Here is a 27,889-nt window from a genome sequence, read left to right as displayed (position 1 = left end):
TGGATTCTCCGGTTACCTGTCCAGCTGCATAGAGAGCAGGAGGTGGGACACTGGGGGCGGTGCTGACCCACCTCTTCCCCTCCTTTTCCTTCTCCATCTCCATCCCTGTCTGGCTTGGCCATAGCTGCTGCTTGGTGCGAGGCCAGGGAGTGCCTGGCACTGAGTCTGTCTCCTGGCTTGCCTCTGTCTCCTTCCCACGCCAGGAAGACCGGCAGCCACTGCGGGCTTCCCCTCCAGCAATTTCCCCTTTCTCCGCCACCGGAGCACTGGGCTGCAGAAACTGTTAGGAGCCTGCAGAGCCTGGGCTGCTTCCAGAGCTGGGGCAGGCAGGCCTGGTGAGGGCAGTGTGGGGAGGGAGGAGCGGATGGGGTACAGCTGGGTGGCCACGGGGCCTCCTGGCCCGGCACACAGGTTCTGGGGAGGCTGCTGCCCTGTGTGCTCCGGGGCTGGCAGGAAAGGGGTCCTTTCTCCGCCTCCCCTGTACAGGGGCTGTCCAGAAGCTGCCAGAGCCCTGGTGAGCCAGGAAGAGGGCAGCAGGCAGGAGGCACTGACTAGATGTGAAACGGGCCAGTGAGACGCCTTTCTTTCCCTTCCCCTCCCCACTCCTCTCTACTTTTCTTTTCTATATATTCTGGAGCCCAGGGCCCTCACACTGAGCCCTTCTTTATTTTGAGACAGGGTCTTGCTAAGTCGCCCAGGCTAAGCTCACACGTGCCCTCCTGAGATCACAGGTGTGTGCCACACCAGCTTCCTCGTGTTTGAGGTTCTGGGGCTGGAGCTCAAGGTCTCCACCTGCCAAGCAAGTGCTTTGTGGCTGAAGTCCACGACCAGCCCAGCCCACCTGTGTTTGCAAGATGCATTGTCTTGACCAAGCTCTGGGAGCCAGACTGAGACAGCACAGGCTGCCTCTCGGCAGCAGGAGGTCAGCCACGTGGCCACCAGCGGGTGGGTGGGGCTGTGCTGGAACCATATCAGGGAAACCAGTCTGGAGGTGGCTCCTTCCAGAGAGGCGCCTGTTGCCAGGGCTTCTCACTGGCGGGGACAGAAGGAAAGGCCTGGGCAGTGGTTGCCATATGAACTGGGGGGCTGGACACCTCACCCGGGGCAGCTGTGTGGTTCGGCTTTGGAGTCTTTCTGGGGTTTCTGGCCTCTGGACTTCCCCAGCCCTGCTCTGGCCTCCCCTGGGGAGCAGCGTCTTTCCAGATGTCTGCTCGGGATGCTTTTGCTTCCCAGTGACCCACCGTAGGTTGAACCTTGTGGGACCCAGGAGCCCTCTTTGCAGAAGGGGAAACTGAGCCTCACTCCCATCTCGTAGCTGGCCCACCTTCACCACATCGGGTACTTTTGTACGCAGTCCTTTTTGGCTAGCCAGGCAGCGTGATGGACAGTGGTCACGAGGCTCTTGCTTGGCTTGGAAGACAGGTGACCTCTTATTCTGTCTTTCTCTCATCTTTGTAGGCTTCTAACGCCCCCTCCTGGGCCCTGCACTGGGGTCCCCTCAATTGGCTCCTCCTTGATCAGTCTCTTCCATTTCCAGGCTGTGACTTAATGTTGCCTCTGCAAATTCGCTTTTGCTCCCTGACCGCAGCCTGGAGCCAGCGTTCATTCTCCCCACCTGGCCCAGGGGACTTACAGTGACAAAGCTGCTGCTCCTGCTGTCCCCCCACCCTGTGGCTATTCCCACTGGAACCTGTTCCCCTGCCTCTCTTTGGAACCCAGGCTCCTTTCTGTTCCAGGTTTAAATGGTCAGGACTCAAAGCCTCAAGTCAGACAACAGGGGTTCAAATCCTGCCTCAGAGTAACCTTGGGGAATGCACTCAACCCCTGGTTCTCAGTTCATCCGACTCCTTGGCCTGGCCAGGACTAAGGGAGAGAAGACACAGAAGCACCAATGCTGAGTCTGGCCCACTGGAGGCCACCAGAACTCTGGCTATTGTCAGAGTTTCCTGATTAGCGCTTGCGCAGGTGTCTTTCCCCTCCCCTCTATCCTGCGTAGGATCAGACTTCTCTTTCCCTGCAGAGGAACCTTCATGGGCTCCCTTTCGCCCATATGCCTGGCGCTCAGCTTTAGGAGCAGTTTACTGTCTAGTTCACCACTGCAGCCCTCTGCACTCTCACTTGATAAGTGCAGGCACACACGGGTGCACACACGTGCGTGTGCACACACGCACTGTCCTGAGTTGTGTAAGGAAGAGGCTCTGGGCCCTGTAACTCTGAGGCCCTCTCCCAAGACGCTGACTGACTCCCGTAGGCTTCTCTGCTGAGGAGACAAGGACGGTGGTGGTGGTGGTGATGGAGGCTGTCCGTCTGGCCGGGGAAAGAAAACACCCTGTCGAAACAGATGCCAGAATCCTAAGGGAGGCCCCACCTCTGGTGGTCCTTGGCAGAAGCCTGACTGCCCCTTGGGCTGCTGGGGGTGTCCCATCCTTCCCTCCCTGCCCCCACCCAGGCCTCCCCTTCAAGCCAGCTTACTAGAGAGTCTCCTGCGTGCCAAGCCCGAGTTAGCCCAGCGACCATTTCCCCAGGAGGATGTCCGCACCGCCTCGCTCTCCCTGGGGCGCAGGCCTTCGGAACTCTTCCTGCCCTCTTCTAAACGGGAGCAGCCATAGCCCACCCACAGAGTACTGGAAAGGAGCTTCCCTGCTCAGTCCGACTGTTTTTGGTAAACCAGGGTGTTCTTATGCCCCTCACCCCCCAAACGCTCCCCTCCCACCTGCGTCTGGGCTCCCACCCAGACACTCCCTGGGTGGCTTCGGGGTGGTCCCCAGCCCGCCCAGAGGCCGCTCAGGTCCGAACCACCTCCTCCCCTGGGCCTCAGCCCTGGGAGGGAAAGGGGCGTGTGTTTCTTTAAGGGGCTGGCCTGGCGGGAGCGCGGGGCTTGCCCGGAGCTTCCCTCCAGGCCATTCAAGATCCCCAAGTCGTCCTCGCGCTTGGGCCCGGGCAGCCTCTGACCAGGACAGCCGTCGAGGAACCAGCTGGGGACGGTACTTGGCTCGGGGGTCTGGGCTCCTGGGGCGTGCAGATTCTTCCTTTCCTCCTTGGGTCTCCGGGGCAGGGCTGGGGGTCGGGGAACTGGGTCCTGCGGAGCCGGGGCTGCACTCCACTGTGATCTCCCACCGGGGCGCCCTGGGCGCGTCGAGTGTGAGCGACACGGAGCGCGGGCAGCCTCGCGCCGGTTCCTGTGATGCAGCTCGGGGAGCCCTGGAGATCCCCGCTGGGCTAAACCCTTCCCCCTGGGCAGCCTGGTTCCCTCCGTGTCGTCCCCGCAGCCTCCACGCGCGTGGCGCCCGGCTCTGTTTCCCGCATCTGTGGGTGTGCGGGGCCGCGGGGACCTGGGAAGGGCTGGGGACAACCTGCGCCGGGCGGGCGCAGGGATTCGGGTGGGTTCCAGGCCTTGGACTACTGGGGTCCTGAGCTAGAGACTGGGATGCGGGGGGCGGGGGGCTGAGTGGTAGAAGGCGTCTCCCAGGGAGGAGGCACGCGGGACCTCTAGGGCCGGCCCTGCCACCGGATGGCCACGCGCATCCCCCGCGGTGCCTCCGCCTCCGTAGTGGGGGCAGGCGATGGGGCCGGAGGGGCGCCCGGCGAACACCCCAAATTGCACTTTCCCGGGTCGGGAAACCCTGTCCTAACCCGGGCCCCCGGGTCAGATACCTCTGCTAAGATCTGTGCTCATGGCCGCCCTCTGCTGGCGTCTGGAGACTCGTCCTCGCCGGGGGGGGGGGGGGCCCTGAGGGTGTGACTCTGTGGGTCTGGTGACAGGTGGCACCTCCTTCCCTCCCAGGCGGGGGCCCGCTCATTGTTCTGCTGGGGAGGGGCCTCCGGCAAGTCGCCCCCGGACGGCAGGAGACTTGAACTTTCTCTTAGCAGGAGATAGTTCGAGTTCGCCAAAGATAAAGCCTTGGGTGGTTCAGCCCCCTCCGAGGCTCTAGCCTGTTTCCCCAGCTGTGGAGGGAAGGGAGTGAGGAGGAAAAGACGCACTGGGGTAATGGGAGGCTTCGCTTTGTAAATGGCCAACAACAGTTATAGCAGCAAATGCTGTGAGCTTGCTCCTGATCAGGCAGTGCTCTGTGCTCTGCAGACACGGTGTCCCTTGGTCTCACAGAGGTTTTCTGCCTGGTTCGTTGTGACTCTCATTTTGCAGAGGAAGAAAGGGAAATTCAGAGAGGTTCAATGACTTGCCCGAGGACACGCAGGAAGTGGGTGGAGCCACACCGGATCCAGGTAGCCCACTGGCTCCCAGAGCCCCAGATCTGCCAGTCCACAGGAGCTACTCTTCACCGAGCACCTGCTGTGTTTCGGGAAATGGGTGTGATTCATCTTCCTGAACCCTCACTACAGACCTGCAGGGAGGGGCTGTTAGAGCCCCCTTTTTTCTTCCAGCACTGGGGATTGAACTCAGGGCCTTTGTGCGGAGGGACTCCCCTCCACCCCGCCCTTTTTGGTTTATTTTTGAGTCAGGGTCTTGCTGAGTTGCTAAGTTGCCCACACTGGGCTCAAACTTTCTGTCCTCCTGCCTCAGCCTCCCAGAGGCCTGGGACTACAGATGTGGAAGTGGAGGGACAGAGAGGTTGAGTAACTTGCTCAAAGCCACCCAGCAGGATGTAGGTGTGCCCAGCTCTAACACTGGGCCCAGGCAAGCCCAGCTGACTCATACAGTGACCTACTGCCAAGGGGATTGGGTTGTCTGGTCTTGGGCCTTCTGGGTGGCCCTGAGGGGAGGTGGCTGGGGTAGCCAGGGTTAGCGAGAGGAGGCCAGGACGCTCACTAGGATGTGAACTAGGGTTCTGTGTTGTATCTCGGTGCCTGGGACCATGCTGGACACGGCAGATGCGTGGTTCATACTTGTACAGTCAGAGAGGCCGAGTCTCAGCTCTTTCATCTACCTGGGTAAAGTTAAGCAAACTTGGCATTCTAACCTCAGCTTCCTTGTCTGTCCAGTGAGGGTAATAATTCTAACACCGTGAGATCCGCAGGTAACCAGGTCCATGGAAGTGTGCTGATGAGTACAGGTCAGCCTTTAAACACCACCAATCACAAAGAGGATTGGCTGAAAAGATTTCAGACAAGTTCTGCCTCTATCATTTCCTGGCTGTGTGACCTTTGGGTAGTTGCTTCATGTCTCTGTGCTTCTTCTTTTTTTAAATTTTAGACAGGTTCTCATAAATAATTCAGGCTGGCCTCTAACTCAAGATGATCTTCCTGCTTCAGCCTCCCAAGTGCTGGGATTACAGTCATGAGCCACCATGCCCGGGATGTCTCTGTGGTTCTGAATGCATATTTAACTTGTGGATGAAATGGAAGAATAAAATTTTCCTTGCAAGGCATGAGGTGGGGGCTCTTGGAAGCTGCTAGATGTAGAAGCACTTTAAAAACCAGGAAGGAAGTGTGGGGCCCAGGAAGCAGGGTGTGAGTGTGTGCCAGGGTCCCTGAGGCTGGCCGAGAAGGGGTCCTGGGGAGGATGCTTCCCAGAGAGCCCCAGGTGTGACAGGCTGTTTGCCTCTGTGCCTGTTTCTGCTCTGCAGCTTTAAGGAGGAGGACAGTATGGGTATGAGGAATCTCACAAGTTCAGTAGTGATTTTTCTCAACACGTGAATGCTGGAGATTTCTGATCATTAGAGAGCAATTCATTGTATGATTCCTTACAATGAATGTTAACAGTCCTGCAGAAAGCACTTTCTGTAGTTACAGGGGTGACCGAAATACACAGCGAATGCTCGAATGAAAATTCTATTCGAGTAAAAGACTCATTGCCATGGGTCCTCTTCAGAAACTTCTCCCTTGCTTTGAGCACACTCATCCCATTGTTCCTGCCACTTTCCGAAGCACCTCTGGAAGTCCTCTTTTGTGAGTGTCTGTATGAGGCATGATCAAAAATACAGTGAAGGTTGCTGCTGAGTGCCAAAAAATGGGAAGGCAGGCTCATAAAAACATGACAGTGTGTCCTCCTCCACCTTACTCACCAGATCCGACACTATGTGACTTCTGTCTCTTCCTTAAAGTCAAAAGGACCATGAAAGGTAAATGTTCTGAATCAATTCAGGACTTGGAGGTGGCCATGACAGCACAACTGAAGACGATCATGAAAGAGGACCTCCAGAGCTGCTTCAGAAAGTGGCTAGAATGATAGGATAGGCATGTTGGGAGCAAGGGGGTATCCTGGCAATGTGTCTTTTAATGTAACAGTTTTTAAAATTTTAGCATTCGCCATACTTTTTATTATACTGCCTGCATGCACGCATCTGCCCCTTGCCGTCCCAACTGTGCAAACATCAGGAACCAATGATTCCCCATACCCTCAATAGCCAAACTCGTCTTCCCAACTTAAGGCCACTGCAGTGCTGGGGTGTAGCTAAGTGGTAGAATGCATGCCTATCTTGTGTGAAGGCCTGGATTCCATCCCCAGCACCTAAAAAAAAAAAAAAAAAAAAAAAAATGCAAGGGAGAAATACCTGTGTGACTGGTTTAGCTACTTAAGAGAACTTACCATAAGTTTTCTGGTTAAATTAGAAATAGAAGAAAAAATTGTAGAGACATCCTTGAGTTTCAAAAAATGATTGGAGATAACTTTGCATTGGGTCAGACTTCGTTTTTTTAAACTTTTTTGCTGTGCTGGGGAGGAGCCAAGGGCTTGGCATAGGCAAGGCGAGCACTCTACCACTGAGCTACCTCCAGCCCTGGGTCAGACTTTTACTTTTGGTCACTGTGGTTTCTGTTGGCATCAGATGCCCCCAGGGACCTCTGTCTCCAAGAAGGAAGGCCTTGGCCCAAGGTGAGGGCTGCCGAGGGCTGGGGACCTGGTGTTGGCACATGTGTTAGTGGAGGATTAATGGCGCTGGTGTTTTTAATTAGGATTGCTTTTTGTTTCTGTTACCACTCAGATGCCAAAGTTGCATATATTTTGAGGAGTCTGCTCTGACTTTGTTTTTCCCCAACCTTGTTGTTTTTAAAATACATGACTTTACAAAAATACATATGGGGGGATGCAAATGTCACTGTGACAAAAACATCTGCATTCACTCATCCTCAGGAAGCCCTGTGCGCTTGGGGAGCATTGGTGGCAGATGAGCTGCCCTGAGAGGCTGCAGATGCTGCAGGTTGAGGCGGGCAGAGGGACGGGGTGGACCTGGGGTGTCTGGTTCGGCACCCACAAGCCTCAGTCCCCTCTCTGCTTCCCTCTTGATTCCCAAAGTGCAGCCTCAGGGAGGAGAAAGGAAATGGGCTCTCAGCAGGGTCAGTCATGTGCCAGCCACTAGGCTGCATGGTCTGTGTAGTCATCTTTTTGAGTCTGACATGGCGAGTTCAAATCTGAGCTCTGCCACTTTCTAGCCAGGTAACCTTGGTTAGGTTATAAATTCTCTCTATGCTTTGGTTTTCCCATCTGTAAAATGGGGATTTTAGCAGGTTCCAGCTCTGGGGGTGGTGGTGGGGAGTCAGTGAGATAGTAAGGTGCTCAGTAACTCAGCTGTTGGCGTTTTTGTTTTTGTGGATCCTACCCACCCCTTAAAGTGGGTGTGATTTTTTTAGACCAAGTGAGCCTACGCTGTGTTCACAGGGACACTCAAAACGTGGTGGTTTAGTGCAGGGGACTTCCTCATGGGACAGTGTGGGTGGGGGAGGGCCAGTTGGTGGCAGCTCTACTGTTCCCTCGGAGTCCATGTGTCACTACCATAGCTGCCAGCAGGCTGGGGAAAGCCTGCCAGGGAAAGGCAGTCCCAGGAGGTTCAGTGCAGGACCTGGACATTGCACCTGTGGTGTCTGGTCCTTGCCATTTACTATGGCCCTCCTGGCTGCCCGGAGACCTTGGCCCCGTCTGGACCTCTATCTCGGTAAGGAGGAAATGAGAACAGAGCACTGAGAAATACGCCAGGGTGAGTCTTCTCTTAGGGGCCCAGCTCACAACTGAGGAAACTGCTCAAACTCACATAGCTAATGAGTGCTGTCAGCCCTCTGCCAGGTCTGTGGGGCTGCAGCTGTGGAAAGCACACTAGACTAACTGCAAATGGAAAGTATTTGGGACAAAATCATCCATATAGACTTTTTTGTTATTATTCCCTAAATAATACAGTATAGTATCTACAGAGCATTGACATTCTTTTTTGAGACAGGTCTCATTAAATTGCTAATCCGCACAGGCTGGGCTTGGGTGTCCTCCTGCCTCAGCCTCCCAGAGTGTTGGGAATACAGGTGTGCACCACCACAGCTGGCTGAGTGTTTCCCTCGTATTAGGTATGATAAGTAATCTAGAGCTGATTTAAAGTGTACAGGCAGATGTGCATAGGTTCCATGCAAATACTGCATATACTTTGTATGAGGGTCCACCATTGGACTGTGGTATCCTCAGGGGTCATGGAATGAATCCCCACAAATACCAAGGACAATTGGTGTGGAGATGGGATCTGAACCCGGATCTTCCAGTTCCCCAGCCCTGACCTGGGTGGCCCAGTTTCCGGTCACCAAGAGCTTCATGGGTGCCAGCAGGGGATTCATCTTGGACCAGAGCCGAGGCCTCAGGGGTCACTGTGCCGCTTGAGAGCACAGTGCTGGGGCCAAGTATGGGCTTCAGGGTTTCTGCACCAGGATGGGAGAGGAGAATGGCAGACTCTGCCTCTCGGCTTCCTCCCCTCCCTTGAGACCTCTTCACATTCTGGAAACAGCTTTCCTCCAGCCTATCCCCCCCCCCCCCCGGCCCCCGCCAGTGCTTTGCTCTTCTCCCTCCTCCGTCCTCATGGTGTCCCCTCCCCTGTCCCCAGCACAGGCGTTCATGCCACACCTCTAGTGCGGCGGCAGCTGCTTGTTCGGCTCTGTCCATGTTAAATGGCACCCGAAGCGTTCTCCATGCTGCTACACGATAATCACGGCTGTATTAGTGAATGCGGCTGTCACTCTGTTCTTGCTGACCCTTACCCACCTTCCACATGCCCAAAGGGCTGTTTTCAGGGAGCAAATCTGACCCTGCAGCTATCCTGCTGAAAACCGGGCCTCTGGGACAAGCCTGACACTGAGGAGAGGACATCTACACACCTCTCCCCTCCTCTCCCCTATCAGTCAGGTCTTGGCAGGACGCAGAGTTCATTCTAGTTGGATCCCATAAAGAGACCCTAATGGAGCGCTGTCTTCTGGACTGTAGGTTGCCGAATCCGAGGAGGCAGTCAGGGGGCGGAGTCAGGGAACAGCAGCCGCTGTGGGGGAGGCACACGAGCCAGAGGGAGCAGGGGAGAAATAATGACGGCCACCGCCCCTTCTCCTGAGTGTGGCTCATTGACTGAGGGTCCTGGGCCCAGGACGAGTGACCCACAGGATCCAGTGGCTGTGCAGAGAGAAGGGCAGGAAGCGGGCCTGGACTGCAGGGGAACAAATGGAGGGCATCCAGCCCAGCCCTGTCTCCAAGTACTGTCCCTGGTACAGGCCACTTTGCAGGGACTGTCCCTGTAGGACCAGCCTGTCCTGCAGCTCAGAAATCCCCATGTTGTCAGTCTTTCTGGAGCCTCCATCCTGTCCTCAGCCCTGTTATGAGGACCTCCTGCCTGTACCTCCCTGCCCTTCCCAAGACTGAGCTCCTCTCAGGGGCACCCAGAGTTGGCAGGGGCAAGGGTGGGGTGGGTGTGGGGTCAGCGAGGCACCAGCCTCAGGCACAAAGTATAAGTGGGAGAGGGTAGGTTTGCCAAAATCCTAGTGCTCAACGCATGATTTTTAGTGCAGTACAGAGGGACTTGGGGCCCCCAAAGTGGGCTTCTCTAGCTTGTTTTCTTTCTCATCCCAGTTTACCTCGGGGCTCCAGCCTCGCCCAGGACACCCTGGTGCTGCCACCATGCGTGCCTCAGTGGGCCTGCTGCTCCTGGTCCTGCTTCCCCTGCTGCCCTGTGTCCCTGGGCTGCCCTTCTATAATGGCTTCTACTACAGCCCCAGTGGCAGGAACCTTGGCAACGGCCACGGGGAAGGTGAGTGTCCCCAGGGCTGTCCCCTGGCTCCTGGGATGAGGACAGGCACAGCACAGCACAGCAGCCTCTGGGCTCTTGGGGTGGACCAGCCTCACTTCTAGGATGAGAAGTGGCTTAATTGCTCTGGGTTTGCCAGCTCCTCAGACACGGGCCAGGTCCACTTAGGGATGATCACTTGCCTTTTTTATATTTTCCCCAAAGTCCTGCCAGTTCTTCAAGATATGTCTTAAATGCAACCTTCCCTGGTCTCCCCAGTGGAAAGAGGGCCAGAGGTCTCATAGATTTGACTCTGAATCTTAGTTCTGCCTCTTACTAGCTGGATGGCCTTGGGTGAAAACAGTGGTGGGACTTGTGCCCTGTGGGGTCTCACACTAAAGATCAGGTGACCTTTGCTCGGTGACCTGGTCCTTTGGCTGCCTGTTGGGCTGTGCCCCCTGTAAGCCTGAGCCCCTAGGAGAGCCTGCTGCACAAGTTCTGGCCTTAGCTCCCAGGTATTTAGAAAGAGTTCTAGTGGACGGCTGCCCACACACTGAAGGGGAGGCTGCGACCTCCAGAGCCCAGTGTGTCAGGAAGGACGTCCTCAGGGGACATGCCTGGAGAGGCTCTTACTGCCTGCTGTGCCAGTTTCCTCCCACCTTCTTCCTTCCCTCCCTTCTTCTTTCCCTCTCGCCCTTCTTTTCTTCCTTCTGCAGTACTGGACTTTGAACCCAGGGGCTCATGCATTCTAAGCAAGAGCTCTACCACTGAGCTGCATCCCCAACCCTTTAAATTTTTTGTGTTTTAAGACAAAGTCTCTAAGTAGCCCAGGCTGGCTTTTAACTTGCCATCCTCCAGCTTCAGCCTTCCAAGCAGCTGAGGTTACAGGCGTGACACATCAGTTAGCTTTTGGTGCACAACAAACTACCTAAATATAGTGGGCGAGACAGCAGACATTTCCTTAAGGCAGGAGTCCACAGCTGGGTGCCTGGCCCTTGTGGGCCGGGTGAGGGTGTGGGTGGCTGTGCCCAGCCCAGGTGGGCTTCGGCAGGGCCCCTCTGTGCCACTTCACCTCCAGGCCTCTTCAATGGAGTGAAGCTGGTGGTGGAGACGCCTGAGGAGACCCTGTTCACCCACCAAGGCACCAGTGTGACCCTGCCCTGCCGCTACCACTACAAACCGGCCCTGGTGTCCCCAAGGCCTGTGCGCATCAAATGGTGGAAGCTGTCAGAGAATGGAGCCCCGGAGCAGGACGTGCTGGTGTCTATTGGGCAGAGGCAGCGCTCCTTCGGGGACTATCAAGGACGTGTGCACCTGCTGCAGGACCGGGAGCTCGAGGCCTCACTGGAGTTGCAGGACCTTCAGCCTGAGGACTCCGGGCGCTACCGCTGTGAGGTCATCGATGGGCTGGAGGATGAGAGCGGCGTGGTGGAGCTAGAACTGCGGGGTGAGGCCCCAACGTCGGCCGGGTGATGTGGGACCTGGGAGGGAATCATCCAGGCCTTTGTGCTTTACACACACGAGCACATCCCATCCTCACAGGAGCCTGGGAGGAAGCTACTATTCTTACCACCCCACTTTACAGATGAGGAAGCACAGGGAGGTCAAATAACACAGCTCATAAATGGCAGAGCTGATATTTGAACCCAGGCAGCAGCCTCCAGAATCCATTGCCTTTATTCCATCAGACTCACATCTCATTCAGAGAGAAGAAAATGGGAGCTGGTCCCACAGCTCGTTAGAGCCAGAGCTGAGCTTCAAGCAAGGCTTACAAGTAACATAAATGAACAAGGCAGGCCAGGGAGTGCTGGGGCCCAGGGCACATGCTGAGACCTGGCCCATCTAACGGGACCTGCTGTCCTCAGGCCCAGCTGGTGAGGACAGAGTGCAAGCTCAGGGCTGCTGGAGTTTCGAATTTGACAAAAACAAAACAGAACTTATCTTTTAATGCAAAAGAGCTGAGTTTTTATGTAAAAGTGTCCTACTTTTAGAAAAGCTCCATTGCTGAGCAAAGCAGCCAGACTCTGCCAGCCAAGTCTTATGTGTGGGCCCAGGCTGAGATCTAACTGCTCTGACTCCTCTGTCTCTGGCATGGGGCCGTGTGCTGTTGTCTCCCCTCCCTGCTGGGGAGGCAGCTGTGTGGAAGAAGAAGCCCTAATGCCACCCAGCCTGTCTCACCTGGGAAAGCCTCCCCCTGGAGCTCCTGTTCTCTCCCATGTGAAGAGGGGAATAGCAGTAGCTCCTCCCTTACCTGCCTCAGTGGCCAGGAGGAGAGATGCCAGGAGGAGTTTTTGTGGCATCTCTGCCTCTGCAGGCTCAGAGGGACCACACTACTCCTGCTGATTTGGGAATGATGGAGGGTGGAAGTAAGATGCAAGAGTCATTCATCTGGGTCTGCAGGGGCAGACTAGAGACCCAAGGAGCTCCCACCCTGTTCCTGGGGCTGTAAGAGCTGGGAATTTGAGGGTGGGGCCAGATCCCCCTGCTAGCAGAGACTGTTTCTGAGCTGACTGTTGGGGCTGAGAGCTTCTCTGCCCCTCCACCTGGCTTTGCCTAGGTGCCTGACTTCCTGCCTCAGCAAGACCGGAGGTCTGGTGCTCAGGGTCTTCTCAGGTCCCCAGCCACAAGGAGGAGCTCCAAGGACTGCCAGCCCTGCTTCCTAACAACACACGTCAATCAAGGGTCCCCTCCTAGGGTTAGCTCCACTCCTTAAGTTTTCATCTGACTGGATAGGGACAGAATCTTAGATGATTAAAAAAGCTTTTTATCATAGTAAATTTTCCAACATGCATGGTAACTTTTGAGGGGACCCTGTTGCCCCTGTCTGACCCTAGTGACCAGGAGAGAGGCCTCTGTCCCAGGACCTCCCTGGTCCCCTTTATTTAAGGGACTTCACCACTCCTATTCCCATAGCTTCTGTGGCCTCTCTTTTCCCTGAACTTGCCTGAGAAATTTTCATATTAATAATGATGTATACAGTTAATCCTCTGTATCTGTGGGTTCCACAGCTGTAAATTCAACCAACTCACAGATCAAAAATATTCAAAAAAAAAAAAGAAATATTCCAAAAAGGAAAAGTAAAATTTGGTGCATGCCAAGCACTATGCTGAATTCTGGAGAATGATGGTGTAGACACTGTGTTAGGTATTATAAGTAACCAGAGATGGCTCAAAGCAGTGGTCCCCAATCTTTGTGATACCGGGGACTGATTTTGTGGAAGACATTTGTTTCACAGTTGGGGGAGGGCATGGCCCTGGGATGATTCACGTGCATTACATTTATTGTGCACTTTATTTCTATTATTATTACATTATAATACAGGTGTCTCTGCTAATGTAAATCTATATTTGCAGCTGCTGTCCAGTGCTAGCATCACTGCCTCAGCTCCACCTAAGATCATCAAGCATTAGATTCTCATAAGGAGCAGGCAATCTAGATCCCTCAAATGTACAGTTCTCAGTAGGGTTCTTGCTCTTATGAGAATCTAACTTCACTGCTGATCTGACTGGGGGTGGGGGGATGAGGGTGGGCTCAGTGATAACGAGGGGCAACTGTAAATACAGATGAAGCTTCTCTTGCTTGCTGCTACACTATCTACCCTCTAAGCCCCTCTCTTCCCATCCCCAGGTGTGGTCTTTCCCTATCAGCCCTCCCAGGGCCGCTACAAGCTCAACTTCCCAAAGGCACAGCAGGCCTGTGAGGAGCAGGATGCAGTGGTAGCCTCTTTTGAGCAGCTCTTCCGTGCCTGGGAGGAGGGCCTGGACTGGTGCAATGCTGGCTGGCTGGAGGATGGCTCTGTGCAGTACCCCATCACCCTGCCACGGGAGCCCTGTGGGGGCCTGGGTCTGGCACCTGGTGTGCGCAGCTACGGCCCACGCCACCACCGCCTGTCCCGCTATGACGTGTTCTGCTTCACCGCTGCCCTCAAGGGTGAGTGTGATGGCCATCTGGGACCTGTGGGAGGGCAGCATCTTGGGGGCTTCTGGATCCCTCCGCCTTCCCACTAGACCCCGGCCAGGAAGTCTGGAGCACCAGGAGGTCTGAAAGCAACAATGTCCATGGAGTTTAGAGTTCTTTGAGGCTGCTGCTTCCTGTCCATCTTCAGTTTGTTCACTTATCAGATACTTTCTGAGTGTCTGTTCTATGGTGGGGCCTAGCCTAGGCTCTGGGGCATCATAGACACATGAAACACATTTGTGTGCTTAAAACAGCCCAGTTTGTTGGCAGATAAACACATGGGATCTGAATTTGGCTCTGTGCTGTGTCCCAGGACCTTGGCACACACTGGGTGCTCAGTAAATGACTGAATGCCTGAAAGGCTCTAATGGGCCCTGTCTAGGTTGGATGCATTCAGGGAAGGGTGGCAGGGGAGGAACCCCAGCCCCATGGCACATGGGATGGTGGGAAGGTGAGATGAAGCCTGGGAAGGTGACCCCCAAAGTGCCGATGTGGATACCCACAGCATGTGGCTGCCTGGGCTCAGTTGCTGCAGTCCCTGTCCTCACTGTTCAGCCCCCTGCTGGCTGCCCAGCGCTCACCCTCGCTCTCCTCCAGGGCAGGTGTACTACCTGGAGCACCCGGAGAAGCTGACGCTGACAGAGGCTCGTGAGGCCTGCCGGGAAGATGGCGCCCACATCGCCAAGGTGGGCCAGCTCTTTGCTGCCTGGAAATTCCGTGGCCTGGACCATTGTGACGCTGGCTGGCTGGCAGATGGCAGTGCCCGCTACCCTGTGGCTCACCCCCGCCCCAACTGTGGGCCCCCTGAGCCGGGGGTACGGAGTTTTGGCTTCCCAGACCCACAGAGCCGCTCCTATGGTGTCTACTGCTACCGCCAGCGCTAGCCCAGTGCCAGCTCTGCAGCCACCTCCCTCCCTCCCAGATCTGAATTTATGGACTGGTTCCTTTTCCCATGTGGGTTGGGGCAGTTTTTGTAGTTTTTATATTTTTCAACTTAAACAAAATTTAAAAGTATTATACCAACTGCCAGCTCTTTGGACTCCCCAGGCTCTCCTGCTCAGGACATTTGAAGTCCTTGGGGTTTCAGAGGGGTCTCTGCCATCACAGAGGCCACAGGGGCTGATGCCCAGGATGGGCACAAGGGCGCAGGACCTGGTGGCTGCAGCTCTCCCTCTGCCTCAGTCTGGGGAGGTTAAGGGCTGGGGTTGGGTGGTGGTGGGGCCTTTCTCATTCCCTGAGTCACTCCCTAGGCTTCTGGGTGAAATTCCCTCTCCTCTCCTTTCTTCTCTTGGTTCCAGAATCTGTGTCTTTCTCTCGTTTCCCTGTTTGGGGAAAGCACTCTGGTTTTGTGTCTCCTTTGGACAATAAATGGTGCTGTGGCCCTTCCTCCATTCCTGGCCTCCCTGTATCTCAGTCTCAGGGCTCAGCTCTGTCAGGGTAGTGGGTTCAGCTCTGTCCTGGGCTTTACAGGTGGGTGGGCAGGGATTGTGAATTTGAGGCCAGCCTGGGAAATTTAGGGAGACTTTGTCTTAAAATTTAAAAAAAGGATATATCTCAGTGTAGAGCACCTTTGGGTTCAATCTGCAGTATGGCAAAAAACCCCAAAACCAAACAAAAATGCATTTTCTTTTCCTTTTCCTATCCTTCTCCCTCCCTCCTTTCATAGAGCTAGAGATCAAACCTAGGGAATCATTCTACCACTCAGCTATATTCCAAAACACTAAATGTGTGTGTGTGTGCGTGCACGCGTGTGTGTATGTGTGGTACTAGGGCTTGAACCTAGGGCTTTGCACTGAGCTACACCCCCAGCCTTCTTTTTAATCTTCCTTTAAAAAAAATTTGAGATGGGGTGTCATTAAGTTGCTAAGTTACTCAGGCTGGGCTAAAATTTGCAATCCTCCTGCCTCAGCCACCCAGAGTGCTGAAATTACAGGCATGCAACACCATGGTTGGCTCTAAGTTGTGTTTTTGATTTTTGATATTTTAAAGAAACACTTGAAAGTCAGTTTAACTTACCATGAACCACATAATTATTGAGCCCCTTCTATTTGACCAGGGGTCTACCTTCTTTTGCCCACTCTATCCCTCCCAGAGCTGTAAGTAACTGGTCACACCAGCCAACACCCAATAATACACACAGCCACACCTGAGAAGATACTGGCTCGCACAAACGCGCATCAGCAGGCTCTGGCAACACCTCGTGGGCACATGCAGTAACCACAATGAAGGAGGTGTCCTGAGGGGGAGGTGGCAGCCCTGGGGGAAGCCACTTCCTGGCCCACACGCTCTGGCTGACTCTCAGGGTTTGGGGAGGATTCACAAACTCTTAAGTCAGGTTTCTCTGATACCCTGTAGTCTGTGTAGGGGCAGGATGTGGTGCCTGTCTGCTAGCAGCCAATAACCAGTGTGACCTAAAAATGTGAGAGCAAAACCCACTGTTCCCACTGTCTGCGGTTTGGTTTTGCAATTCTTTCTTTCAGATCCTGATGCTCTGCTCTGCTTTTGGACTCAGGCTACCAACTTATTCTTCCCATGGCTGCTGACAGTGTGACAGCAAAGAGCCAAATGAGGTACGGCGATCAGGGTCTCACTGGAGTTGTTCTTTTGCAAATCCACACAGCACCAAGGACTGACCCGTATCATGTATGTGACAGGCATTCCTGGCACACTCACTCACACACACACACACACACACACACACACACTTCTCATACACTCCCGGAGAATCCATCCAGACAATGTGAATCCATCCAGACAAAATAAACAGATGAAGCTGTCTCAGGCTCTGAACAGACAGGAGTTACACCACGTGGGGCCATTTGATCAAAATGTGTCCCCACGGCCACCATTCCTGAGAGCCCCTTTCCGTCGGCCCCAGATTGTGGTTTGCCCGCTCCTTAAATTGAAAAAAAAAAAAAAAATGGGAAAAAGCAAAGAAATAGATCTCTTCCAATGTCTTTATTATTATAATTATCATAATCTTTAGTTTTTCAAAAATATAAATAGGTGCACGGAACCCTGGTGCCTGCACCGTCCCGGGGAGGGGGGAGGGGAGGGGCAGGGCTGCACGCCCCCTGGGAAGGATGTGCCCCCACCCAGCCCTGCCGAGAGATGACACCTGCTAGGGTGGCTGACTGGGTGAGAGGACACTGGAGGGGGGACCCTTGGAGGGAAGGTGACCCCGGCATTGCGGAAGATCCTTCTGATGGGGCTCTCTCCTGTCACTGGGCCCCCAGGCTTCTCTTGTTCCAGATGGTGCGACCTTCCTGGCTCCTTGTGTCCCCTACATTCAGCTGCGGTGGTAGGGTCTGAGTCCTTCTGGCCTCAGACTCAGCCCCAGCCCCTTCCAGATCCTTTCCACCCACTCCTTCCGCCCTAGCTCTTCCTGGAGGTGAAATGACCAACCATTGCACTGCTCTTGGATAAAGTCAGGGAACAAAAAATAATCTTCTTTATTTAACTTAACCCCTTCCCTGCTCCCCCTGTCCCTGCGCTTGTCCCTGGAAAGGCACGACGGGAGATTGAAGAAATGTCTCTCCTCTCAGTCCACGGGTTGTGATGAGCTTGCTTTGCTTTGGGTTTTGGGGACAAATTAGATGTGGTTTTGGAAATTTGGGGGTGGGTGGGTGCATGCACAATGTGGGATTTGGTTTTTCCTTCTTTAATGGGATTCCTTATAAGACAAAAAGCAACAAGAAGAGGACACCATTGGGGGGAGATGCGCGGTCTGGTCAGCCTGGTGGGCTCCTGGGCTCAGCATCCTGGGCAATGCCTGAGGCTCCTCTCAGTGGCCCAAGCTCGGAGGGCTTTGCCGGGAGCTCTGCTTCTGTAGTCGGCGCTTGTAGGTGGTGGCTGGAGCAGAGGGACACAGGAAAGGATGGTGAGCCGGGGAAGTGGGGTGGAGCCCTGGCTCCCCCGTCTGCCCCTCTCTGCTGGCGCCCCTCCCTGTGGATACCCAGGAAGGCAGCCTGAAGCTTTACTGGGGCCCAAGGTTGATTTTTCTGTGAGCCTCCTTGGGCTTAGAGGGTGCAGGCTGGGGTTGGAAAGGCCAGCAGGCCACCATGTTCTCCTTCATTCTCTCAGTGAACGTGTCCTCAGCTGACCAACCCTGTTTCTCCTGTGGCAGGGGCAGTGATCCGTGAGCTTGGTGCTCTGGGTCTATCCTGGGGACAGCACAGGATCCCCAGGGGATAGCAAGCCAGGGCTGTGGTCAGGGGACAGGAAGGGGATGAGCATGCTCACGGTCTGTGCAGGTGATCCGAGGCTCCTCCCAGTGCCCGCTGGGCTGGCACCGGATGGTGGGGACATGGCGCTGGACAAAGCCCTCTGTGCACTGGTACCGAACCAGGGAGTTGATCTCATACCGGTCCTTCTTCTGCCCCAGGGTCCTGGCATGCTCCACCACAGGGGGGTCTTTGCAGGCCACTAAGGAGCAAATGCCCTTTAAAAAGGGGTCTCTTGGGGCTTCTGTGATGACACATGTGGCCTGTGCCCTAGGTACCCTGGGAAGGGCACCAAACGCCCCCTAGCGGTGAGCCCTGACTGCCTGCAAGAATCTGGAGCCCTAGAGCCTAAAACCTGGGTTCCTCTCTGACGTGCCCTGGCAGGAAGGGGATTCCAGAAGAAAGGGAGGGAGAAAGCTGGGGAGATAGGGGGAGGGCCAGGCAGACCATCTGTGGCTTCCTTATGGAAACACCTAGGGCCGGGGAAGGGAGGACCCAAAGGAGGTCTGGGGACACAACATGAGCAGAAGTAGGTGGGTGTGTCTTACCAGTTATCTGTATCTACAGACCTAAAACCTGACAACTCTGATACTGTGACCAATGGACTTGGGAACCCCAGAGACAGGGTGCTCCTAACCCAGGTGCCCTCAGGGGTGGCTTTCTGCTGCTGATATCCAAGGGTCTGTGGTGTATGTGTATGTGTGTGGGGGGAGGTCCTGTCCTCTAGTCTGGGATCTTCCCCTCTTGTTGTCCCTGTGAATGATCCCTAGGAATGAGCTGGCCCTTGCCATTGGCCCCAGGTTTCTGGTTCTGGGAGAGGCTGCCAGGTCACTTACCATCCTTTGTAAGGATGTCCCCATAAGCCAGGCGTACCTGTAATCCCAGCCCTCTGGGAAGCTGAGGGAGGAGAAGTGTAAGTTTGAGGCCAGCCAGGCAACTTAGCGCCTTAGCCAGATCCTGTCTCAATATAAAAACTAAAATAAGGGGTAGGGATGTAGCTCAGTGTTTCCAGCCCTGTGTTCAAACCGCAGTACTGGGGCAGGGGGTGTCCTCACAGGCCCCTGCAGCTGGAACACAAGAGGACTTGTCCCTGGCCATGCAGTAAGAGCCTCCCTTGCAGCAGAAGTCTTGGTTCCCCTCTCAGGCCTCTTGCTGCCTTACCTGTGCCCTTTTTACACGTGAAAGGCAGGTGGTAATTGCAGGGGACATCGTTCCACTCGCCCTTCTCGTGCCAGATCATCACCACACAGTCCTCTCCTGTGGCAAAGAAGTTGTCCGGCTGGTTGGGACGCCACTTCTCAAATTGCTGTGGACAGGAATGGGAAGGGGTGAGGGGAAAGCAGGAGCAAAGAGGCTGGCCTGTCCCCCATTTCTTCCCCGGCCAGCCTCTCCTGTCTTCTTTCTCTTTCAGCCCAACTTCTGGCTCATCTCGTGGTGGTGAAGGCTGCTGGGAGGTTTGTGGCCAGGGTGGTGCTAGTGCCACGAAACCATGGGCCCTCTAGAGGCTGCTTACACAGCTGGCTCTGGCCTTTTGCAGGAGCCCAGACCCCCAAGGGTTTGGTCCCTGATGGGATTCGGCTCTTCACTGCCGGGCACCATTAATGCTCCTGTTGCCCACTGGGTATCTGTGCTGTCTGTCTGTGTCCTTATGTAGACATGAGTCCTTCATGGGCAAGGAACTTCTCACAAGTCTGTGGATCCCTCATGGTGGCTTGGTATCATTCTTTCATTTTCCTCCTGGCTCCCTACATGGCCTCATGCCTCTGCTCAACCTGCCCAGCCCTGTGCTGGTCCCCAGGGGTAGAAGGGGAGGAGACACAGCCTAGCCCTCCAGGGCTCTGCTCCACTGGCTGCTCAGGGAGCATGAGCATGGCATTTAGAGGCATCTCTCTCTCTCTGGGGTCTTTATCCCACCTCCCTCTGCTCTGCGGCCAGTATCCCTGATGGAACTCACCAAAGGATGTCCATCTGACCAGCGGAAATCCCCTTCAATAGTCCTGTCATTCAGGCCGACCCACTGGTAGTCCTGAGCATTTCCTGGAGAGAAGGTGGGTTGGGACCTGGGGTTGGACACCCTGAGGATCTGAGGACTGCAGCTCATGGAGAAGGGGCGAATGGAGGAGGAGGAGGAACTTCTAGAGTCCCTCACAAGGGTCTCAGGACATGCATGTTGGCGAGCACTTTGGACCCCCTTGCCCCAGGCTGGCATGGATTGGTGACAGCCAGAGTTTTTCTGGGACTGCCCTTGACTGGCAGGAGGCTGTCCTGGATGTGGCCAGAGCCAATCACCTCAAATTCCACTGTGTTCTCTCAGGGAACTTAGGCTGTGGGAGGGCCCCTTTGTCTCAGTCCTCATTCCTGCCACCTCTCTGGACCCATTCTGCCAGGTTCTTACTTTTATTGGTTTAGCAGTACTGGGGCTGAACCGAGGGCCTCATGCATAGCAGGCAGTCGCTCTACCACTGAGCTCCATTGCTCGCCCCCAGTCTGCTGACATCTGACGAGCAAGGCCCTCTGCCCACTTGGCCACTGTCCTCAGTCCCCAGAGGTCCCCCCCACACTCACTGTTGACAAACTCCTGCTCCTCGGGGGTGATGATGCTGCTGAGGTGTGACTGGTGCTCCCGACACCGCCTCTCGGCCTCTGCCCAGGTCTCACGGTCAGGGAAGTGGCGGTAGCAGTGGCCCTGGAATTTGGTCCAGCCCTCCTCGCACATCTCCTGGTCTGCAACACAGGTGAGGGCCTTGAAGGGGGCTCCAAGCCCAGCTGGGCATCTGGTTGCTGCCAGTCTTGTGGCCTGGATTCCTATATTCACCCCACCTTAAATGCTGTGCCCTCGAGGAAGGGACAGGCCCCATGGAGCCAGGTTCATGTTGGCAGCCTCGAGGCCTGGCCCCCAGGAGTCTCTGAGCATGCCCCACCTCTGAGAAATTCTGGGGACACTTTCTCTCCCTGATGTGGTGCCACCCCTTCCTCCTCTCGCCCCCCACATCCCAAGCTTTCCTCCTGCAGATACCTGCTCTGGAGGCCTGGCAGAGTCTGCAGGCCAGGTCAGTAGAGGTGGGAAGGGAGGAGGTTAGGAGATTTGAGGCACACATGGTGCATCAGCTCCGAGGGGCTCCAGAGACAGGAGCTGTGGGGAGCTGGGGAGGCAGCAGGGGCAGGGCTGGCAGGAGCTAGAGCTGGCAGCCTCCTTCCTGCAGATCCTTGGGTGAGGACAGAGGGTTTAAAGAAGACACAGAGCTCTGAGGTCACCGATCAGAGCTGGCCCTGGCTGGCCCTGCCTCTCAGAGAGCGACACAGTCCTTCTGTGATCCAGAGGCCTGGGCTCTTATATTTTGGTGGCAGATGGGGAGAAGGGAGATGCGTCTAAATTTGTAGTGGCTTCTCCTTTCTGGAGAAGGGGCTGATTTGGAGGGCTCGGAGCAGCCTAGGAGGACAGAGGCAGGGACATGCCAGAGCCAGCCCATTCAGGCTTGGAAGAGGCAATTGTGAGGGTCTCTTCCTAACTTGGAATCCAGTGACATTACATTGGTAGTTTTAAATTGGCCCTAGGAGAGCATTTACACCTCAGAGATTAGCAGATGCTACCAGTCAGGGCCCCTTTTCTTCTGTGAGAGCCAGGTGTTAAACATCTGCCAGGGCAGCACAGAACAGAAGGAACAACAAGTCCCTCTCTCCCTTCTTCTCTTGACACCTCTGTGTATAGGGCCCTGGGCTTGGTGAAGAGCCATGAACGTCTTAGGATGTGTGATTCCCCTCTCATCGGGTACCAACAGTGTGTGGGTGTCTCAGGGAGGAAGGCCCAGTGCCTGAGAGACAGGAGCCTTAGGCCACACAGTGGATGCTTGGCCAGCTTGGCAGAGACAGCTGGGATGAGAGGGGACAGGACAGCAGAGGCCCGGAGCCTGAGGAGAAAGAGGTGGAACAGCAGGAGGGACTGGGAGAGGCCTGGGGTCCTCTTGCTACCAGTGCCCTCCCTCAGGGGGTTGCAAGGGCTGGGAAGAGGCAGGGAGGCTTCAGAGATAGCTTAGCACCATGAGGAGGACAGAGGTCCCATGCTAGGGCTGCCTGGTGTGTGTGTGGGGGGCAGTTCCTGGGCCACCTCAGTGTCGGAGGGGTGAGCTGGGCGGGCAGAGCCAGTGGGTGGAGCTCCTGAGGATGGTTGGACAGGGCTGTGCAGGATGGGGCTCTGGGAAACAGAGACAGATTCTCAGGGTGGCTGGAAGGATGAGTGGGGCTGGAGCCAAGGATGGGCACCATGGGGTGGGAGAAGGGATGTGGGCTTGCTTCACAGGGCACCCAGTCCCAGGGCCAGCTTGGAGCTCTGTCAGGGTGCAGAGGCCCCCTCTCCTAGGCAGGAGCCCCAGAGCTGGTGTCTGTGTGGACGTTGCAGACTCTTCTCCCCTTTGGCAAATGTTTTGGCATCCTGGGGAGAAAAATCTATGTAGCTCTTTTCTCCCACCCCAGCTGAGACCCCATGCATTAATTCCTTAAGGTCTTGGGGTGAAGATGGAGGGTGGAAGGCTGCAGGGCAGGAGGAGTGCCCAGGCCTTTTCTTTCAAAAGTCATAAGCTCCTCTACCAGCCTTAACCCTGGCAGGGCCTCCAGGGAATGTGCCATGTTCTCACACTACTTGACCCCAAAGGGAGACTTCCCAGGAGTCTCAGCTTCTTTCTGGAAGTTTCTGGGGGTCCAAATTGAGCGTTCATTGAAAAAGGCTTTGAGCCTCTGCACTTTCTGTTCTCTGTGAGCCATGGCTCCCAGCACCCCAAAGCCCCCCTCTCCCCTTTCCTAAGTTGGGAAGGCCCTGGGATTCAGGAGGCTGGGGAGGGCACAGGGAGACCTAGGGGCTAGGCCTGGCCCTGAGAGGCTCCTGGCATATAGGTGCAGAGCAGAAGGGTTGGCCGGGCCCCAAATGGGCAACTGAGCCCCTGCCCCTTGCAATGACATTTTGTTCTCTCTGACCAGAACTTTGCCCTTCACAAGGGAGGAAGAAAGGAAGGAGGGCAGGCATGGCATTGACATGGCAGCTGTCATGGTGTGACAAAGAGAAGGTGACATGCAATAGTCCTTGTTCATGCATGACTTGAGCATGACAAGCAATACAGGAGGCAGACACTGCCTGTGAACATGCTGGGAAGATCCATGGCTGTCACTGGAATGAGAACCAATCACCCTCACCCATAGCTTCCATTCAGACAAAAGCAGGGAATCAGCCATGTCCTCTTAGTCTGTCGCATGCACCAGGTTTGGTGGTGGCCTCAGAAAGTCTGAAAGCCCTGGAGAAGGTTAGTGTTTTAAAGGTTCCCAAAGCCCAGTCTGGGCATCTCCTGTGGTCAGGTCAGCCAAGGCCTGGAGAAGGGTTTTCAAGGGGCAGAGTAGAAGAAAGGGAGGGAATCAGTGGGGGCAGACAGATGTCTCAGCTGTGGGCCCTGGAATGGCTGTCCGGATGGACCTGGGTACCCACCTGGGACCTAGATCCTGCTGTTAGGAAAAAAAAAAAAAGGTAAGGTTGTGTGTGTGCAGCAGTTAGTAACATTAGCTGAAGCCGAGACGGCCGTACCGATCTCACACAGGTCCCCTCCGTAGCTGGGAAGGCATAAGCATGTGAAAGAGTCGATGGTGTCCATGCAGGTGGCTCCATTCAGACAAGGGCTTGAGAGGCACTCATCAATGTCTGCAAGAAACCAAGGGCCACCATTAGGACTCCTGTCGGCAATTCCAGCCTCACAGTACTGTGGCTTCCTTATAGGTGGCCAGCCCTGCTCCAGAGCCCTGGAAGGGGACTGGCTGGTTTTCCTGAGAACTGTTGCTACTGCTGCTGCCGCCATCTTGGAATATGCTGAACCAAGGATCCAGAGAGGGGTTGTCTTGGATGTGTGTGAATCCTGATTGCCAAGCTTGGAGCTGTGGAACCAGGCTTCCCAGCAGGTAGAAGAAATTTGGTACTTGTGAAGTCAAACGCCTTTGGGAGAGTGAGTGTGACATTCTTCCCAGATACTTTCTCTTGTAAGTATTTTAAGAAGCCTGACTGTGAACTGGCTCTGACCATGGTGGTGGGCAAGAACACTGCAAGGCAAGTTCTTGAAGCTTGACTAAGGTCTTCCTTCCCCTCATTTCCTCCATAGATGTGAACCAGGGAAACAAGCAACCTGGAAGGGATCTGCAGAGTACAGATTCATGAGACAATGGCCATGTGGGATATTTGCATGAGACCCATTAGCCTTTTGAATCACAATGTCCAGATCAGCTCCATCCTAGGCAGTTATGACAAGCATTTGAAGCTGGCCAGGTACTTAGAAGGTGGCTGTTCACCAACAGTGGGGTGGAATATAGGCTTTCCACCAGCTTCTTCTGGCTCTTTGTCCCTTTTCTTCTTCTGGACCTGAGATGTTCTTTCTGGTCAAAGTTCTCTGCAGGAATCAAACTGGTAAGTCATTGACCTTTGCCTCAAGTAGTCAAGAACTCTAGTTCTAGTAGTATCTCTAGTCTAGTCTCTCTGCGTCTTTTTGAAAATCCAGAATACCTCAGGATATATTCTGCTCTCTTTGTGTTTGTATTCCAAAGCTCTTGCTGTTTTTTTTTTTCCTGGGTTCCCTCCCCTAGGAGCATGATAAAGGGTTTTATGCAGTTCCTTTTGCCAGGAGATCAATAAAATTCAGCAACAAGCAGGCTCCACAGGTTTACGGGGCATCAAGATATGTCGCTGAAAGAACGCTAAGTCTTGGTGTGTACTGCTGAGCTCATATGACCTTCAGGATCCGAGGAGATGTCGATCGGGTGGTCTTCACTGAGCCTATTTTGGGAATAGGGCCCCTGAGTCCTAGATATGTTCCAGGACTTAGTTCTTACCTCCCATAGAGAAAACCAAATCTTAAAGTCAAGCCTCTGATAGGACGGCAAACACCTTTTCCTCTGGATCTTCACACTTGTGTGTAGCAAACATCCCGGGTTTGTGCAGTGGGTGAGCCCCAAAATCCCTGGTTCTTGTTGTCTCATGAAGCTCCTGATCTCTGGTTCTCTCTCTTCCTATTAGGTCCTTAGCTTCATTTCATGGAGTGCACACCATGGATTAGAAACCAACAGTTCCAAGCAAACCCAAAATGCATGGAGGAACTGGCTGAAATCCCAGCATGCACTTGGAGTCCCAGCATGCACCAGGATTCCCAGCAGCAGCAGTAGCAGCAATAGGTCAGGTCAGTTGGCAGGGTGGAAGCTGGGGCAGCTCTCCTGCTTCAGGAAAGCTATGTCCTCTTTTGTCCATTAGAGTCATTACGGGAGATGGGAAGCATTGGGTGAGGGAAATTAAGCAAATGTAGGCGCTCAAGCAGTTGTACAGAGCAGGGGATGAGGTGGCCTCTGAGGAGAAGAGTCAGACATCAACCCTGGGGCCCCTGGCTGATCCATGGGAAAAAGGAGGGGAAGGTGTGAGGCCAACAGGGAGGTCAGGCCAGGTAGTTTCCAGGTGTTTCAGAGGCTTAGAGCTTGTGCCTCACCCAAACCCAGGTGGCACAAGGTCCTCCAGGTGGGAGAGGGGTGCAGTGTTGTGTCCTTCTGTGTCTGCCCCCTAGGGGACAAATCTGAGAAGTCTTCAGGGACTGAAGGAACCAAATCCTGGCCTCAGGAGCTGTTTTTTCACAGGGCCCTGAATTCACAGGTGAGGAGGGAAGGAGGGGCCAGCATCCTGAAGACCAGGTAGCCTTTAGAGGGGCTGAGTGAGTCTTCAGCAGTGCAGAGGGGGCCGGTATCCTAGGGCCTTTCTCATTAGCTGCTCAGGCCAGTGGCACTGCATCTCCTCTTCCTCTGGCTGCAAGAGCCACTCTGGACCTGGCTGCCCACATCTTTCCGTGAAGGGCAGTGGGGACAGTCCTCGGCTTCTGGGATGAAGAGAGGAGTTGAGCGAGGTCCAGCTGTGAGCTTATTCTGGGGAGTTTCAGACAAAGGGACAGCAGGTGGGGGAGGGAAGGGCTCTGGGCACGGGCAGACTTAGTGAAAGAAGGAAGGAAAGGACAGGGAGCAGGGTCTGAGCAGATGCTGCTGATTCTCAAGGGCCCAGACGTCATCACACTAAGTGAAGAGCAGAAGAGATGGAGGAGTCCGGAAATGACACAGAGCATCCAGCCTTTGTCCTACATTGGGGGAGAGAGCCGGCATGACTCTCAGCACCTCGTTACCATTTCTGCTACAGCCACCAAAGGCTCACCCATCATCACTGGGGTTCTCTTCCCACTAGATAACTGAAAGGGATGGTTTGTTCCTGAACAAGGCCCTCCAGTCAAATCTCTAATGTAGGAGAGAAAATAACTGAGCGCCCCCTGGTAAAGGCTAGAGGAGGAGAGATACTTGCAAATAATCACTCTGGTGTCTGACCTAGAGACCTCAGACCTCTATCTTGAATAGTCATGTCCAGTTATGCCTGGATCAGAGCCTAGGACCTTCAAGTGAGCAAGAAATGTAAATGGAGAGTGACAGCAGGTGGTTTTACTCAAGTGATTCACAACTGAATCATAAGGAATACTGTATGAATGTACTCTTCAAGTTATTCAGTGCACAACCTGTACAGCTGTTTATGATGACCTGGGACATAACTTTTTAGGACAAGGATGGAAGTGAATCCCTTCAAGAAGCATAGAGAAAATTTTTTAAATCAATGGGTGTTCTGCATCCAGCAAAAATCTAGGATCAGTCAGGATGGAGAGATAAGTAGATACAATGACTTCCTGGTTGGGCCTCTTACACAACTGAGAGAAGAGTATATTTATGCTGAGAGTGTATTTATCAGCCCCAATTGCTCTTAAAATAAATATCATTAAATTAGGGAGTATGTTATCTATACTATTTCAATTCTTCTACAATTTAGAGGTTGATCTTACTTCAATATCTTGCATCTTAAATTCAACTAGGTGACCATTAAAATCTGCTGATGGATATTTTGGTTAAGTCAAGAGGCTATAAACTGAGTGTGGTGGCACATGCCTGTAATCTCAACAGTCTAGGATGCTGAGGCAGGAGGATCACAAGTTTGAACCCAGGGCAACTTAGTGACTTAGGGAGACCTTGTATCAAAATGAAAATTAAAAAATGGGCTGGGGCTAATACCCACTACAGACAGAAATATATATATACACATACATAATATATACTATATATACAGAGAGAGAGAGAGAGAGAGAGAGAGAGAGAGAGAGAGAGAGAGAGAATCTGCCAAAAAATGTATAGATCAGGAAAAGAAAAACTTGTATGAATATTTTAACATTAAATGTATTGAGACATCCTGAGATTAATACAAGTTATCTTTGGCCTCTACAATTACAAGAGGTGATCAAAGTGGTGGCCATTGGCTTCCAGATATTTATTAGTACTGTGAACTGCTGACGTGTGCATACATTTTTTTGGCAGTCTCTCTCTCTCTCTAAATATATATATATATATTATATATATATATATATTTTTTTGTACCAGGCTTTGAACTTGGGACCTTGCGCTTGTGAGGCAGGCACCGGAACCACTGAGCTAAATCCCCAGCCCTCTAAATATATATATATTTTTTAACTTGCTTGAAAAGAATAGAGGTTTCTCTGAAATTCAAACATCTCCCCTAGAGGGAGAGAGAGTGTCAGATCATAAATCATATCTCCAAACCTAGAAACCAAAAAGTGGCAGTGAAATAGAAAGGGACTGACTAATTTTTAAAAGTTTATTTCCTATAACCCAGGAGTTAAGAGAAGCTCATACAACAGAATGGATGACTGAAAGCTAGACACGAGGTGTGGTTAGAACAGTATGTTT

General features: G+C 53.8%; 2 protein-coding genes across 6 annotated transcripts in view; one reads left to right on the top strand and one right to left on the bottom strand.

The window, feature by feature from the left end:
- The first annotated feature begins 59 nt into the window (after positions 1-59).
- On the top strand, positions 60-26,919 carry Hapln3 (hyaluronan and proteoglycan link protein 3). Of its 2 annotated transcripts, XR_002397555.2 has the most exons (9): positions 60-2,984; positions 9,764-9,941; positions 10,996-11,364; positions 13,545-13,847; positions 14,472-14,560; positions 16,355-16,444; positions 23,853-24,109; positions 24,229-25,296; positions 25,672-26,919. XR_002397555.2 is itself a non-coding variant. In XM_004852747.3 (5 exons), the coding sequence occupies exons 2-5, from the start codon at positions 9,812-9,814 to the stop codon at positions 14,756-14,758; spliced, it is 1,089 nt and encodes a 362-aa protein (XP_004852804.1). In that variant the 5' UTR covers positions 60-2,984; positions 9,764-9,811; the 3' UTR covers positions 14,759-15,265. The 2 variants fall into 2 exon arrangements, 1 of the variants encoding a protein (XP_004852804.1); XM_004852747.3 differs by lacking the exons at positions 16,355-16,444; positions 23,853-24,109; positions 24,229-25,296; positions 25,672-26,919 and having other exon boundaries at positions 14,472-15,265.
- Positions 16,814-27,889, bottom strand: part of Acan (aggrecan) — a 62,893-nt gene continuing 51,817 nt past the window's right edge. For 2 of the 4 annotated variants that reach the window (XM_087188371.1, XM_087188372.1), the window contains exons 13-18: positions 23,664-23,777; positions 20,663-20,821; positions 20,052-20,134; positions 19,259-19,403; positions 18,117-18,299; positions 16,814-17,726 (exon numbers count right to left, since the gene is read on the bottom strand). In XM_087188371.1, the coding sequence (XP_087044497.1) occupies positions 17,659-17,726; positions 18,117-18,299; positions 19,259-19,403; positions 20,052-20,134; positions 20,663-20,821; positions 23,664-23,777 (752 nt within the window). In that variant the 3' untranslated portion in view covers positions 16,814-17,658. The remainder of the gene's footprint in view (positions 17,727-18,116; positions 18,300-19,258; positions 19,404-20,051; positions 20,135-20,662; positions 20,822-23,663; positions 23,778-27,889) is intronic. The other 2 variants (XM_087188373.1, XM_013075057.3) reach the window with 1 other exon arrangement.

This window comes from Heterocephalus glaber, unplaced genomic scaffold (assembly GCF_053883595.1).
Source record: "Heterocephalus glaber isolate CG9 unplaced genomic scaffold, H.glaber_assembly_v1.0 deba00001531, whole genome shotgun sequence".
Lineage (NCBI taxonomy): Eukaryota > Metazoa > Chordata > Mammalia > Rodentia > Bathyergidae > Heterocephalus > Heterocephalus glaber.
This window is presented reverse-complemented; position numbering and strand designations above follow the sequence as displayed.